At 38.7% G+C, this 17,131-nt stretch overlaps 1 protein-coding gene across 6 annotated transcripts in view; it reads right to left on the bottom strand.

Moving 5' to 3' along the window:
* FOCAD (focadhesin) overlaps positions 1-17,131 on the bottom strand; it is a 305,106-nt gene that overhangs the window by 93,522 nt on the left and 194,453 nt on the right. For all 6 annotated transcript variants that reach the window (XR_014140004.1, XM_081803024.1, XM_081803027.1 and 3 more), the window contains 2 exons: positions 13,294-13,479; positions 6,389-6,510 (listed from right to left, as the gene is read on the bottom strand). Coding sequence is in view for 5 of the 6 variants with exons in the window: in XM_081803024.1 (XP_081659150.1) it covers positions 6,389-6,510; positions 13,294-13,479 (308 nt within the window). In the remaining variant the exon portion in view is untranslated. The remainder of the gene's footprint in view (positions 1-6,388; positions 6,511-13,293; positions 13,480-17,131) is intronic.

Below are 17,131 nucleotides of genomic sequence, written 5' to 3'. Positions count from 1 at the left end.
CCATACATTACATCATTAGTTTTAGATGAAGTGTTCCATGATTCATTGTTTGTGCATAACACCCAGTGCTCCATGCAGAATGTGCCCTCCTCAATACCCACCACCAGGCTAACCCATCCTCCCACCCCCCCTCCCCTCTAGAACCCTCAGTTTGTTTTTCAGAGTCCATCGTCTCTCATGGTTCGTCTATCCCTCCTATAGGATGAGAAAGTATAGTTATACATCAGAGCAGAAGAGGACCTCACTTGAGGCTGGAGAAGCCCTGGTAGGTCTGAAATGAACCCTGCTTGTCCCCGGTTCAAAGGAGCAGAGAAGGGGGGCGGGGCACTTCAGGTTTAGAAAAATCTAAACAGGGCAATGATTATACAGAACTTCTGGTATGTCAGGTCAAAGTCAAAGCAGACTTAGATTTGCGAATCTTCTAAAAGTCCCATGGGAGAGTTTCACTTTAAGAAAAGCCAATAAAAAAAAAAAGTTTTCAAAAAGAAGGTAACAGAATAATCTCCAAAAGAATTCATCACAGGTTAAATAACTAGTTCTCCATAATGAAAATTACTTGATTTAATGAACACAATCCTTGAGAAATACTGACAATTACATAAAGCAAAATACGTCAGGATATGAAGAGCAGAGCCTTCAGGACATTCAAAACAAAGCTCTTTTCCCGATTCACACACTCACCCATCTATAGTTGTAGGCACTAGGAAGGCCATAGCGTATCCTATAAGGATATGTAATCTCTGGCAGGAAGGAAAGGCTACATCTATGCATAGAAATGAGTAATGACATAAAACAACACATAAAAGCCATTCAAATTATAATAATGTCACTTCTTAGTAAGACCTCAATGATTATTAGATTCACCATCAACTTCATAACAACATTTCTGGAAAAAGGAAACCATCACACTAAATGCAAAGACAAACTCTAAGGCACACCCACGTTTCAAAGGGATTCGAATCATTAACTCGACAAAGGTCTATGAAGTATCTGCTAATGAGCCAGGAATGCCAGGCATTGGAGCTACGAAACAAGCTCCATGATTTTATAAACTTCACACTTTACCGAAGAAGACAGACACTAACTGTCATGTAGGCTGCCACCCACACACCCCCCGTCAGGATTAGTGGGAAGATGGATAGATTGAACAGACTCACATATTAAATAAATTGAATTCATAGTTATAAACATTCCTGAAGAAAACGCCAAGCCCAGATGGTTTCACTGGAAAATTCCACCAAACATTTAAGGAAAAATTATTTATTAGGATAGCATTCCACAAACATACCAGGCAAAGACAATAAAAGGAAACTATAGAACAATATCCCTCATGAACACCTGGAGTCCCGGGATCGAGTCCCGGGATTGAGTCCCGCATCGGGCTCCCTGCTCGGCAGGGAGTCTGCTTCTCCCTCTGACCCTCCCCCTCTCATGCTCTCTCTCTCTCTCATTCTCGCTCTCAAATAAATAAATAAAATCTTTAAAAAAAAAATTACTAGCAAAGCAAATTCAGCAATATATCAATAGGATAATACATTACGATTACATGGAGTTTTTCCTAGGAATGAAGACTGGGTTCACTTAGACAAATCAAAATAATTCATCATATCAACAAGTCTGAAAAGTATACAATCTTCTGAATAGACATAGAACAAAACATTTGACAAAATTCAACATCCGTTTGTGATAAAAACTCTCAGCAATTTAGGAATAAGAGGAAACTTTGTGAACCCGATAAAGGATATCTACAAAATCTTTATACTAAAATAAGCTAAATATAACATCATATTTAATGTTAAGACACTGAATGTTTTCCTGCAAGACTGTGTATAAGATAAGAAATGTCTGCTCTTACCACTCCAGTTCAACACTATCCTGGAGGGCCCTATACAGTGTAATCAGGCAAGAAAAAAAAAAAAGCTACAAAAAAGCAACAAGAATATGTAAGTGGGTTTAGTAAAGTCATATAAAAGTATCCATTATATGTTTACATACTAGCAATGAGCAGTTGCAAATTAAGACAAATGAAAAAACAATTTGATGCAGTAGCATCAAAATACTTAGGGACATGCAAAACTCATTAAATCTAACAAAATATGCATAGGATTTGTAATAAAACAAAACACTGACCTAAATTAATGGAAAGATATATATAAATGAGTTGAAAGGCTCATTATTAGTGAGATCCCAATTCTCTCCCAAATTGATCTACAGATTCAATACATTTCTAACCAAAATTACAGCAGGCTTTTTTGTGGTTTCTCAAAGCTGATTTAAAATTTACATGGAAAAGCCAAAGGCCCGAGATAGCCAAATTTTAAAACAACAAAATTGGAGGACTCGTATTACTTGATTTCAAGACTTTTTATAAAGCAACAGTAATTAAGCTATGTGGTTTTGGTTAAAGTATACACACATAGATCAAGAGAATACAACTGAGTGCAGAAGTAGACCCATGCAGGGGTGCCTGGATGGCTCAGTCGATTAAGCATCTGCCTTCGGCTCAGGTCTTGATCCCGGGGTTCTGGGATTGAGCCCCGCCTCGGGCTCTCTGCTCAGTGGGGAGTCTGCTTCACCCTCTGCCTCCCCTGTGTGTGTGCTCACGCTGTCTCACTCTCTCTAGCTCTCACTCTCTCAAATAAATAAATAAAATCTTAAAAAAAAAAAAAAGAAGTAGTAGACCCATACATATGGACAAATGACTTTCTACAGAGGTGCCTCGGGAAAGAAAGGGTAGTATATTCAATAAATATAACTCATATCACATGAAAAGTTAACTCACGTAGATCCTAGGCTAGAATGTAAACCGTAAACTATAAAACTTCTATATTTAAACACAGGAGATCATCAAGGAACTAAAGGATAACCTATATATGGTAGATTCACATAATGGAATATTATTCGGCCATAAAAAAGAATGAAGTCCTGACACATGCTACAGCATATATAAACTCTGAAAATATTATATACTAAGTGAAAAAGTCAGACAAAAAGACCACATATTGTACGATTCCATTTACATGATATGTCCAAAATACAGGAACTGTAGAAACAGAAAGTAGATTAGTGGTTCCTGGAGGCTAGGGAAAGAGGGAAATGGGAGTCTTCTGCTAGTAGGTACAGAATTTCTTTTTGGTGGGATGAAAACATTCTAAAATGGATTGTGCTGATGGTTTCACAACTGTGAATAGCTAAAACCACTGAACTGCACACATTAAATGAGTGGGTTTCATAGCACATTAATTATGCCTCGATTTTTTAAAAAATAAAGAAAGAAGAAAATATAGGAGAAAAAAAAGAAAACAGAAGATCTTTGAGGCTTCGGGTTAGACAGAACACAAGGACTATGAATAGAAAACTTTGATAAACTGGGAATTCTTTAAAGCTAACCATTTGCTCCTCAAAAGACACTGCCAAGGAAATAAAAAGACAAGTTACAGATTTGGTAAACAAACAAAAACAATAAAACACCACATTTGCAAAACACATTTCTAATAGGAATTTATACCAGAATATATAAAGATCTCTCATTTGAAAAGAAAAACCTGGTTAAAAAAAAAACAGGCAAAACAACAGAATACTTCATGGAAGAAAAGGTACGACTGGCAAAAAAAAAAAAATACATAAAAAGATGCTCAACATCAACAGCAATTAAGGAAACACAAAACCACAAAAGAGAAACCACGCTCCATATACGAGAATGGCTAGCTTTTAAAAAACTGAGGAGTATGGGCAAAGAGGCAGAGCAAAGGGAACTCCCGTACGTTGCTGGTGGGTACTCAAAATGGGACAGTCACTAGGAAAAGTTTGGTAGTTTGTTACATTCACTTATCATATGGCCTAGAAATCCCACTCCTACATCTTTATTTACTTAAAAGAAATGAAAACAGATGTCCACACATACACCTATATGAGAATTGCTTATAGTGGCTTGAGTCATAATTGCCAAAAACTGGAAACAACCCAAGGGTCCATCGATGGGTGAATAAACCAAATGAAACTCTCATGACAGAAATTTTTAAAATAAAAAGACTCAGAAGCAATAATGAGAACCCAAATAAGTTTGAAGAAATGTCACCTGCAACAATACCAGAAGGATCCCAACAAAGTAAAGACCAGAAGCAAGGAGAAGAGTAAGGAAATACTAGAGTCATCTTGGGAAGATCCAAAGATACTTTTAAAATGCTCTCTGCTTAACCTGGGATGGTATAGGGTAGTTCAAGGATCACCCAGAGTCTCACTGCCTGGTTCAGTTTCCAGGCTCCTGTTCTTATGAGCTCTGTGATCTCAAGCACATTAGCAGTACCAACCTCACAGTGTTACTGTAGAGATTAAATTTATATATATATATAGCAATTTTTTTTTAAAGATTTTATTTATTTATTCTGACAGAGAGAGACACAGTGAGAGAGGGAATACAAGCAGTTGGAGTGGGAGAGGGAGAAGCAGGCTTCCCGCGGAGCAGGAGCCCGATGCGGGCCTCGATCCCAGGACCCTGGGATCATGACCTGAGCCGAAGGCAGACGCTTAACGACTGAGCCACACAGGCACCCCTATATATAGCAATTTTTAAGAAACCTGAGCTGGTTATCAGCTATTATCATTGCAATTATTCTGATTAACCAGATTTTAAAACTCGTATTATTTGTTGTCACCTAGTTTGAGAAATTGTATGACTCATTCTTTATCTCTGCCCTTTTTTTTAAATGAATTGCAAGATGAATCCAAACTAAAATCCTACCATAGATTCGACAAAATTCTATCCAAAAATCTTCCAACTGACTCCTAAAATAATGATTTTCTCATCTCTTTGAAATTTTCTAGGCATTCTACAACACAAGCAGCAAGTATTTTAACCCAAATACTTTGTTCATATCTAAGGCACACCTCATAAGTTTGGATGCCATTTGCTGAAACTTATTAGATTGCCTTCTGCTACTCCTCATATTAAAACTTTTTCTTGTTTCTGTTCTGATGGTGACTTCTAAAATCAGCTTTCCACCAATACTTAACATTTTGGTTAAGTATCCTTCAATCTCCTAGGTACACAGCTTAAAAACACAAAAAGGTACCAAATCTCTCCCTTCTCCATAGCAAGTAAAAAGCTGTTAAGGATAACAAATCTAGAAATCACCTATGTTCTCTCTTTCATAAAATTAGACCTCTTTTCCTCCCAGATCTTTAGTCCCTCCTTAGTTAAGCGAAGACACCGAATTAGACAAAAAAGGCTTTGAACCAAATATTTACATAACTGCAACTCTAATTAAATATATGAAAGATGGGTGGCACAGGATAAAGACAGATCTCTAAAAACTGGATATGCTACTGGTGGCAACAGAGAGGATGCAGCATATAATCCAGCCAAATTAGTGATGCCAAGATTTATAAATTACGCACCAAAATGAGATTTAGTACAAATATACTGTAGTAGCTCTAATTAAGTTTACATCAAACCATTAAATGTTTTACAACTCCTATCTTCATTTATAAGTGGTACATAACCTACCATGTCTAAATTATATAAAATAAACCTCTTTGCTATGATACTTTGTTATTCATTTACTTTAATTTATATACACCTGAATGAGTAACGGTAGTAAAATGTTTAATAAAAGATAACACCAAAGCACACATTTCCCACGTGCTCTCCAGATTCTCTCTTCCCTCTGGTGTTGCTATAATATGATATGATCAGACTTTATACAAATCATCTCATGGCACCACATAACTTTATTTTAAAAGGGTAGCCTAAAGGAAAAACAGAATAAACACTAAAACCAGAGGGTTTTTTTCCTTAAACACTTTTATTTACTGTTAATGCCCCACATTCACAAAATATATAAACATTGGTGCCCTACATACTTGTAAAGGATTCAAATCAAGAAACAGGCAAGATTATTTCTTTAAATAATAAGCTGGTATTTATTCTGAACAATACAAGTTAAACAATGATGAAATAAACCAAATTCCTACATACTACTCCCTAATAATAAGGCTGGGCAGTGGGAAAAGCATGCTTTCTTTCAGAAACACTTCCAAATATTTTAGTATTCAATTGAGTCAACTATTTTGGTTACCTTTAAAAGCAACTGACAGGGGTGCATGGGTGGCTCAGTTAGTTAAGGGTCTGCCTTCAGCTCAGGTCATGATCCCGGGGTCCTGGGATCGAGCCCCGCATCGGGCTCCCTGCTCAGTGAGGAACCTGCTTCTCCTTCCCCCGCCCCACCTCATGCTCTCTCTTGCTATCTCTCTTTCAAATAAATAATAAAATCCTTGAAAAAAATAAAATGAACACACACTAAATTTCATGATCACAAACTTAAGGGGGAAACCCCTAAACATATACAAAGAGAGAGGAACCTGTTACACAGCATGGGGAGGCACCTACCTCATGCACTAGAGCAAGTGAGGTCTGCTTGAAACTTCGCCCTCTACTGGCCATCAGTCGATTCAATGGTTTACCATCTTTACTCTGATAGGTTGAAACATCGTAACAAAATAACATACCACCTGAGGGGAAAAAACAATTTATAAAAAAATTTCTTACGGAAAAACTTCATTAATTAGATTCCCATAGTCTCAGTAATCCATATTCAATCAATCTGGATAGAGAGATTTATTTATTTATTTTAAAAGATTTTATTTATTTGTTTGAGGGAGAGAGGGAGAGAGAGCGTGCACACTGGAGAACAAGAGCAAGGGGAGGGGCAGAGGAGGAGAGAGAAACAGACCCCCCACTGAGCAAGGAACCCGATGTGGGGCTCAATCCCAGGACCCTGGGATCGTGACCTGAGCTGAAGGGAGATGCTTAACTGACTGAGCCACCCAGGCGCCCCTGGATAGAGAGATTCAGAAATTAAAATAATTTGCTGAGCAAATTATGATTTTTGACTACTGGTGTCTACGGAAAGAAAAAATAGAAGAGATGTAAGAAGTTAGCAGTTACCATATTCAAATTATCACTTATTTATGAGCCTTATTCATTTGTTAATAAATGAACAAATTTACAATTCATGATTTATTTTAAATTTTGTTAGCTGTTATTTCCAGAGATTTTTTTAATTTTTTAAGAATAAATTCCAAATAGGGTGCCTGGGTAGCTCAGGTGGTTTAGCATCTGTCTCTTGATTTCAGCTCAGTTCATGATCTCAGGGTCCTGCGACTGGGCCCCACGTGGGGCTCCTCACTCAGCAAGGAGTTGGCTTGAGGATTCTCTCTCTCCCTCTGCCCCTCCCGTCGCTTGTGTGCGCTCTCTAAATAAATAAATCTTAAAAAAAAAAAAAAAGAAGAAGAAGAAGAAATTCCAATTAAAGAGAAATGCTTACACATATCAATCCTCGTGAACTCCTGCAGGGGTTCCTTTAGGTTATACCCACAAGTGAACAAGTTTTTCTTCATCCCTACATGCAATCACTCTCCCCTTCTTCCTCCCTCCTCCTCTTCTTCTAACCTTTCTCCTCCCTGTCCTCCCCACTCTGGTCAACTAAGTTCTCAAACTGAACTTCCAGCTCCAGCTGGCCCCCAGTGTCAACTGAAAAGCAAAGGAAGACAGCCAAATGCTAGAAGTAGTCTTGGAAGCTATCTGGGTAATTGTGAGCCAATAAGAAGACACACTCAAGAACTGAAATAATTTAAAACATAGAGATCATTACATTTTTAAATATCTCCTATTGAAGTATGATATACACAGAGAAAAGTACACATCGTAAGCATAGAGCTCAATGAATTTTCACAAACTGAACATGTAATTGGCACCCAGATCAAGAAACAAACCATTGTCCACATCCCAGAAACCTTTCTCATGTCTCCTTCCAGTCACGTCCACCCCACCCCAAATGTACAAATCTGCTAACAACCACTTTGCCTACTTTGGTACTTTATATAAATGGAATTAGACTGTATATATGCTTTTATATCTGGCTTCATTCACTCAAAAAATCACTGCGAGAATCATCCACGTTATTCGCAATTGTAGTCTGTTCATTCCATCTATATTCCATCACGTGAATATAACACAATTTATTTATCCATTTTACAGTCAATAGGCATTTAGACAGCTTCCAAGTTTAAGGCCACTCAAATAATGCTGCTATGGACATTACAGTATGTCTTTTTGGGATTTCATTTAGGTTTATCCCTAGAGTGAAATAACTAGGTAAAACGGGGTATGAATTTGTTCAGAACCAGTTTTGCAAAGTGGTTGTACTAATTCACATTCCCAGCCCCAGTTCGGGTTGCTCCACATATTTACCAATACTTTTTGCCTTCCATCTTTTTTCACTTTAGCCAACCTGGTAAGTATGGTATGGTATCTTACTATGGTTTTAATTTGCATTTCTCTGATAATGAAGTTGACTCAATGTTCATTGGACATTGGAATTTCTTCTTTTGGAGGCTGTGTTCAATTCTGTTTCCAATTTTTTTTTGAGTGCTTTTCTTATTAATTTGCAAAAAATACCTGATATAATCTAAATTGAGTCCTTTATCAGATATATGTCTTATAAATACCTTCTTTGCATTCCATGGCCTGCCTTCAAGTGCTCTATAATAATAGATTTTGGTTAACATGTGTCCTTGATTTTAATATAATTTGTTATTTTTGTAATTATGGATTTTAATTATAGGATCATTTATTGAAAAGATCATCCCTTTTCTCCACAGCATTACAGGGTCACCTAGGTAAGAAATCTGGTGACCTTGATATGTGGGTCTGTTTCTGGACATTCTACATTCTTCATTGGTCAATCTGTCTATCCTTGCACCAATACCACATTGTCAATTATTGTGGCTTTCTGATAGGTCTTGATATCTGGTAATGTATATCCTCCTATTTTGGTGTTGTTCTTCAACATTACTTTGGCTAATTTTGGCCTTTCCATTTCCACACAAATTTTAGAATCAGCTTGTCATATTGCTAGGGACTGGAATGAATCTATACATTAATTTAAGAGAATTAACATTTTTACAAACTAGAGTCTTCTAGTCCATCAACATTGTATATCACTTCATTTATTAGGATGTCTTTAATTTTTTCTCCATAATATTTTGTAGCTTCCAGTGTAAAGGTTTTATGCATTCTGTTAAATTTATCCTAGGTAATTAATATTTTTCAGTGCTGTTATAAAGGGTACAATCTTTTAATTTCTTTTTTTATTATGGTATATAAAAACATATAATTGATTTGTATGTTGACCTTTGTATGTATAAGTGACCTTGCTGAATTCATTTACTAATCCTAATTCGTCTGTAGATTATTTTGGATTTTCCATGTATTATACAATCGTCTACAAATAATGACTATTTAATTGAGTAATCACTAATGAATTTTTTTTTTTTTTTTAAAACTAAGCTTTACAGGGGCCCCTGGGTGGCTCAGTCACTTAAGCGTCAGCCTTCAGCTCAGGTCATGATCTCAGAGTCCTGGGATCCAGCCCCACATCCGGCTCTCTGCTCAGCACGGAGTCTGCTTCTCCCTCTCGCTCTCCCTCTGTGCTCTCTCTCTCTCAAATAAATAGTCTTTTTTTTTTTTTTAATTTTTATTTATTTATTTATTTGACAGACAGAGACAATGAGAGAGGGAACACAAGGAGGGGGAATGAGGGAGGGAGAGCAGGCTTCCCGCCAAGCAGAGAGCCCGATGCGGGGCTCGATCCCAGGACCCCGGGATCATGACCTGAGCCGAAGGCAGTTGCCCAACCAACTGAGCCACCCAGGCGCCCCTCAAACAAATAAAGTCTTTAAAAAAAAAAGTTTTTAAGCTAAGCTTTACTCCCAACATGGGGCTTGAAGTTTGAGAGTTGCATGCTCTACCAACTGAGCCAGCCAGGCACCCCACTGATGACTATTTTAATGGCTAATTTTTTGCCTGCAAATAATTAGTATTTTACCTCTTCCTTTCTAATCCTTATGACTTTTATTTATTTTTCATGGCTTATTACACTAGCTATAATCTTCATTACAATACTGAAAAATAGTGCTTATAACAAACATCCCTATCTTTTTCCCAATCTCAGGAGTAAAGGTTTCAATATCTCAGTATGAAGTACAAAGACAGCATTGTAGATGTTCTTTTATGAGAATTTTAAAAAGTTCCCTTCCATTCATAGTTTAATGACAGTCTTTCTTTTTAAAATTTTATTTTTATTTTTTTTAAAGATTTTATTTATTTTTTGACAGAGAGAGAGACAGTGAGAGAGGGAACACAAGCAGGGGGAGTGGGAGAGGGAGAAGCAGGCTTCCCACGGAGCAGGGAGCCTGATGCGGGGCTCGATCCCAGCACCCTGGGATTATGACCTGAGCTGAAGGCAGACGCTTAACGACTGAGCCACCCAGGCGCCCCGACAGTCTTTTTTGCATCATGAATGGGAACAAAATTTTTCAAAGGCTTTTTCTGCATCTATTGAGATCATCTAAAGATTGTTCTGCCTTTTTCTATTAATATACTGAATTATACTGATTTTCAAACATTAAATTAACCTCTCTTAGTTGTTATGTATTATCCTCTGTATTGCTAAATTCAATTTTCTAATATATTTTTTGGGTATTTTTACAACTTTGCATAATGGAAAAGACTGCTTTATAATATTCCCTTCTTGTACTCAGTATCAAGATTATGTTGATCTCATCAACTGAGCCACCCAGGTATCTCACTTTAAAACATTTTTTAGGGACACTTGGGTTGCTCAGTTAAGTGTCTGCCTTCAGATCAGGTCACGGGATCAAGTCTCATGTCAGGCTTCCTGCTCAGTGGGGCGTCTGCTTCTACCCCTCCCCCTGGTCTATGCTTGTGCTCAATCTCTCTCTCTCAAAAATAAATAAATAAAATCTTTAAAAAACTGTTTTAATGTTTCCCACTATTATTGTAGGTTTGTCCACTTTTTTAAAATTTAAATTCCAGTTAACAGAGTATAATATTAGTTTCAGGTGTACAATAGAGTGATTCAAAACTTACACACAACACCTGACTCTCATCACAACAGGTGTACTCCTTAATCCCCATCACCTATTAAGCCAGGCCCCCACCCACCTTCCTTCTGGTAGGTTTGTCCATTTTGTCTTTTTTTAGTTGTGTGAATGTTTTTCATATATTTTAAAAATTATGCTATTTTGTGTACACTGATTAGAACTGTGATAATTTCTTAGTGGAATGACTTCTTTATCTCCATGAAATGTCCCCTTCATTTCAAAGCTTTTTTCTTTTTCATACATCCCTTTTCATTGAATACTGGACAGTATACAAAGGAAGCACAGAAAACCTAAATGATATTATTTTTTTACTCAGAGAGGAGTTTCTCCTCCCCTCTTTCAGGTAGATAGAACAAAGGACTGATTTAAATTGAATCAGAGATTGAACTGGGTTAGGCTTGATTATAGCTTTGGTAAATCTCAGTCTCCCTCTGGTTCAACCCTGTTCCTAGGGCATGCCTCCCCCAAGATTTTCATCTGACATCATAATTGGTCTCCTCAATATGGAAAGCTTATGAGAGATTCAGATGTGTCCTCCGAAGTTTTCAGTTTAGCTCTTTAACCTCCCATCCCATAAACCTTCGAAATTTGACAAGTATCTTGAGGGAGAAATAGGCTATGTGTCTGAGGCCCCACAAGTCCCCGGTTTTACCACTCAGACACCATATGAATGACAAGGTCTCTGTTGGTTTCTCTGCCTCCTGCACCAGCCTCTTGTTAAGGTCAAGCCTGAATTTCAGTCTCTAGTTGAGGCCAGACTAAGTAAGTGCCCCCAGGTGAAAAGAGGTGTAACTCTTCAGTATCAATTCACTACTCGTGTGCTTTGTTTTCAGGCCCACTCTCCTAGCTCCTAAGCACAGGGAGGCTGGAGATTTCACTTCGCCTCTCAGAAGCACCAGCCTAGTTCTTTAACTTTCCGTGCAAACTCAAAATTCAGTCAGATAGCTTATGAGAAAAATCTCTAGTTTCTCACCTCTATTAGTCAGAGTCTTCAGAGAACCAGAATCTCAATCTCAATCTTTCTCTCCCCACCTCTCCCTCTCCCCTCCACCTTTCTCTCTCTCTATATGGGGAGATTTATTATAGGAATTGGCTCACAAGATTATGGAGGCTAAGAAGTCCCATGATCTTGCTGTCTGCAAGCTGGAGATCCAGGAAGGCTGGTGGTGTAATTCAGTAATTCAATGTAATTCAGAGAAGATGGATGTCCTAGCTAAGGAAAGAGCAAATTCACCCTTCTTCTAGCTCTCTAGTCAGGCCATCAGTGAAATGGATGTTGCCCACCCACATTGGTGAGAGTGACCTTCTTTCCTCAGTCTACTGATTGAAATGCTAACCTCTTCTGGAAACACACTCAAAGACGTCCAGAAGTAATGTTTTACCAGCTATCTGAGTATCACTTAGCCCAGTCAAGCTGACATAGAAAATGAGCCATCACATCACTCTAAACCCATGAAACCACTAAAAGCTCCACTGGTTCCTCTATACTCCAACAGACCTCTTCTTGGGCCAAGCCCCAATCCTAGCACACAACCAAAATCAGTGACTATCTCCCATGGGGCAGTGGGGGCACAGTCCTAAAATGCTCTTTCTCCCCATTCTGTAGTTTTAGTCTACCTGTCTTTGCTTCTACAGTTCTCTGATACCTTTAAAATGTGGTTTATTTTGGTCATTTGTCCAGTTGTGTCAAAATGTCAGCAGCAGTGGTGATTTGCCATGACCTATCACATCGGTCTTGGAAGTGGAAGTTACATCCTTACATTAAAAACCTACACCTTCATACACACACACACACACACACACACACACACTGGAATATTATGCAGCCATCAAAAAATGAAATCTTGACATTTGCAACGACGTGGATGGAACTAGAGGGTATTATGCTAAGTGAAATAAGTCAATCAGGGAAAGACAAGTATCATATGATCTCACTGATATGAGGAATTTGAGAAATAAGAGGATCATAGGGGAAGGGAGGGAAAAATGAAACAAGACGAAACCAGAGAGGGAGACAAACCATAAGAGACTCTTAACAAACTGAGGGTTGCTGGAGTGGAGGGGGGTGGGAGGGATGGGGTGGCTGGGTGATGGACACTGGGGAGGGTATGTGCTATGGTGAGCACTGTGAACTGTGTAAGACTGATGAATCACAAACCTGTACCCCTGAAACAAATAACACATTATATGCTAATAAAAAAAAATCCTAAGTATTTAGTAATATAAACACACACACACACACACAAATAAATAAAATGCTCAGTGTGTGATAAGCAAAACAAAACAAAACAAAACAACCTGTACCTTGATACTATGTACTGTACTTACCTGCAAGGCCAGGTTTCAGACCTGGCTGCTTATTGGTTTCATACATTTTCAATATAAAATTGGGGATTCCTGCTACAGTTTTTCCTTGGTCTGACCGGACACCTCCTTTTAATGCAGAGTGATACACTCCTCGGGGCATATTCACCATTTCCTGCTTCACAAGAGATGTAAAAAATTCCTCCAAAGCTGAAAGAGATGAAAGGAAATCAGAAGTAGAGTAAATATAGTCTGTTAGGAGAGAATCAATCATTCATTCTTAACTCATATATGCGTGTGTGTGTGTAAGTATATATATACTTGCTGTATACATATATATGTAAGTATATAAACATATACACACTTGCCGTATATACTTATACACACACAGATACACAGACATAGAGCAATATTTCAAACCAAACTTCACAAAGTAAACAGGGAACTCTTGATCCCCATCCCTTCCTTAGTTTTCCCAAATTAGAATATGGCACCCAGTTACTCAAGCTTAAAAACAGAGACATTCTTAATTCCTCTCTTTCTCCTACTTCTCACAAGTAATCCATTAGCAAATCCTTCTAGATCTGCCTTCAAAAATATATCCCAGATCCATCCATTTCTCTCCATTTTCGCTGCTACTTGGCCAGTTATTATCTTCTCTCTTCTTCATCGGGCCAAATTTAAAAACTAGCTTCTTGGTGTCTTCTCCTCAGGACCACCCCACAAACCATCCTCTGCCCGGAAGCCAGGATTTTATGTCATTGCCTTCCCTAACATCTTCCAGTGATTTTTCACCACACACGGAATAACATTATTGCTTAACATTTCTACTTATTATAGACAGAAATATGGGCTCAGAAGACAATAGGATACCCAAACAAAATACTTGATAAGACTATAGGTTCATATTCAAGTGTTATTTTTCCAAGGACCACTAGAGGTTGCCAATGCAGAAACAAAAACAACAAACACATGAAAGCTAAACAAATGTGTGGAAAACAAAAAAGAAAACCACTATATGTGCCTCTCATAGGAACAAAAAAGAAGGGTCCACCTGACGAAACTGGAATTTCATTCTTAGTAGATTGAAAAGCCTGTGTTAAATGACCATGATTAAATTAAAGGCAGCGAGTGCTCAGTAGAGTATCTATTATGTGCCCAGATCTGTCATTCCTATATAGAACCTTCGCAGATGTGACCATGCTTCTCCATCCACAGCCCGGAGAACACCTGTGTGGGATGTTTTCCATTTACCCCTCCAGACCCACCCTCTGCCCTCTCAACCCTGCTCAGTGACCTGGAAGAATGACCTTTAACAACTGCATCCACAGGCTCCCTTGTGCTTTGGCTTCCAGTTGGCTTTATCCAATGGGAGACACTTGCAGGAGGCCAGAGGGTGGAAACAGAGTGAGGTCAGGGCATATATTCCCCAGACCCCCTCCTGCAGGATTGCTACCAGTTGCCTGCATCCCTCTTCTGCAGGCCCTGGCCCCCCTTAGGCAGCACTAATTATGACACAGATGCTCTCCCTAATTCTCCAAACTGTTATGCCCCTTCCTTACCTCTTCAGGCCCAGAGGCATTAACCACTCTGGGATGAGACACCATTGCTTGTGAATTTCCTTCAGCCCTGACCACACAACTGTCAAGAGTCCCTGGACTCCATCTGAATGTGCCTTTTCTGTCAAGACCCTGATCGATGCATCATCTAAATGAAAGAAATGAGTAACATCCAATTGCATCCAATATGCATGCACATGTGTGACCGCTTCACACTGAGTGTTAAGTACAGACTTTTCAGAATGTAGCAAAGAATTATTTTCGGGAGGACAGAGGAGCTATGGTGAGAGAAGATAATTTCACGCTTTCTCCGAAGGGATTCTATTTTGGCAAAAAGCTCACACACGTCAGGAGGTAAGTACACATCTGCACATACACTAACTCCGGAATGCAAATTTGTCTACTTGTCAAGCTCTTCAGAGAGCTAAGGATTCTCAAATTAACTGCAGACCCGAGAACAGTTTAAATGAGGATACGATACCATGAGCATAAGCGATACATACAGCACCATCTTTCCCCAACCACTAAGCCAGCAACTAGGAATTTTTCTGCTGCTTCTGAGCCTGGCCCTGTACCTCCAGATGACCAGGTGAGAATTTAAAAGAGCTGACAATTTGTAGAACAGGGTCTTAGATATAAATTTTTAAAACAACCCCAATGTCCTTTAAAAAGTGAGCGGACAAACTGGTACACACCACAGTGGAATACTACTCAGCAATTAAAAAAAATTGAGATAGGCCAGTATTTGGATAAATATCAAAGACATTATGCTGAGTGAAAAAAAAAAAAAGTTAAACCAAAAAGTGTATATACTATATGGAAAACACCACCACCAACAGCGGGAGAAACCCTATAATAGGTCTATACTTTGGTTACTTGCTTTGTACCCATGGGAATTTCCTAGTTGTAATAACGAACTAAGGTATGTGAGATGTTGTGCAGCAGGGTAAAAGTACACGGGAACTCTCTAAAGTGTATTCGCAACTTCTTTTAGGTCTAAAATTCTGTCAAAATAAAAAGTAAATAAATACCAGTAACATCCCCACTTAAAATAACGCAAATTACTGGATTCACGCTGCAGCTGCTTTTACGTCTACTTAAAAGGCAAGAAGAGAAGAAAAGGACCAGGATTCATTCACACTCAGTGCAACTGGGTTTTCTGGCTTTCTGGCACTAGAGATCTCATCTATACTCTCCACCCTATACATTTTAGGGTACATATTCCTAAGGCTCATGCTTTCCCCTGGTTCTTTTTTGACTAGCCCGGTCATTGCAGGGAAAGTGAGGCACAGAAAGAGAACTTTGCCCACGGGGACACGGTTTGCCAGACACAGACAGCATCTACAACACCCTCATCTGAGTCTAATTACTGAATTTTCTCAAACAGATACAGTTGCTGAACTCAAAGCCTCCCCTTCTTTCTCAGAGAAGGGCACTTGAACAAAGCACAAGAACAAACGACGCAGAAGAACAGGTTACTGGCCACCACATCCTGAGAGGAGAGAAGCAACAGCATGCCTTGACCACACCTTCTCCTTTTTCCAATACAGGACTGGAGGGACGGACCCATGTCACTAGGAACAACATCATTTATTTATTATTTTTTTATTATGTTATGTTAGTCACCATACATTACATCATGAGTTTTTGATGTAGTGTTCCATGATTCATTGTTTGCAGATAACACCCAGTGCTCCATTCAATACATGCCCTCTTTAATACCCATCACCAGGCTAATCCATCCCCCCACCCCTCTCCCCTCTAGAACCCTCAGTTTGTTTCTCAGAGTCCATAGTCTCTCATGATTCATCTCCCCCTCCAATTTCCCCCGTTCATTTTTCCCTTCCTCCTCCTAATGTCCTCCATGCTATTCCTTATGTTCCACATATAAGTGAAACCATGTAATTGTCTTTCTCTGCTTGACTTATTTCACTTAGCATGATCCCCTCCAGTTCCATCCATGTCAGATTAAACTCTAAATGGATGAAAGACCTCAATGTGAGACAGGAATCCATCAAAATCCTAGAGGAGAACATAGGCAGTAACCTCTTCGACATCGGCCACAGCAACTTCCTTCAAGACACGTCTCCAAAGACAAGGGAAACAAAAGCGAAAATGAACTATTGGGACTTCATCAAGATAAAAAGCTTCTGCACAGCAAAGGAAACAGTCAACAAAACAAAGAGGCAACCCACAGAATGGGAGAAGATATTTGCAAATGACACTACAGATGAAGGGCTGGTATCCAAGATCTATAAAGAACTTCTCAAACTCAACACCCAAAAAACAAATAATCAAGTCAA

The sequence above is a fragment of the Leptonychotes weddellii genome, chromosome 14 (genome assembly GCF_054177405.1).
Source record: "Leptonychotes weddellii isolate Sample4059 chromosome 14, ASM5417740v2, whole genome shotgun sequence".
In the NCBI taxonomy this organism is placed as follows: domain Eukaryota; kingdom Metazoa; phylum Chordata; class Mammalia; order Carnivora; family Phocidae; genus Leptonychotes; species Leptonychotes weddellii.
The sequence above is the reverse complement of the archived record's forward strand: the minus strand, read 5'-3'. Positions and strand labels throughout refer to the sequence as shown.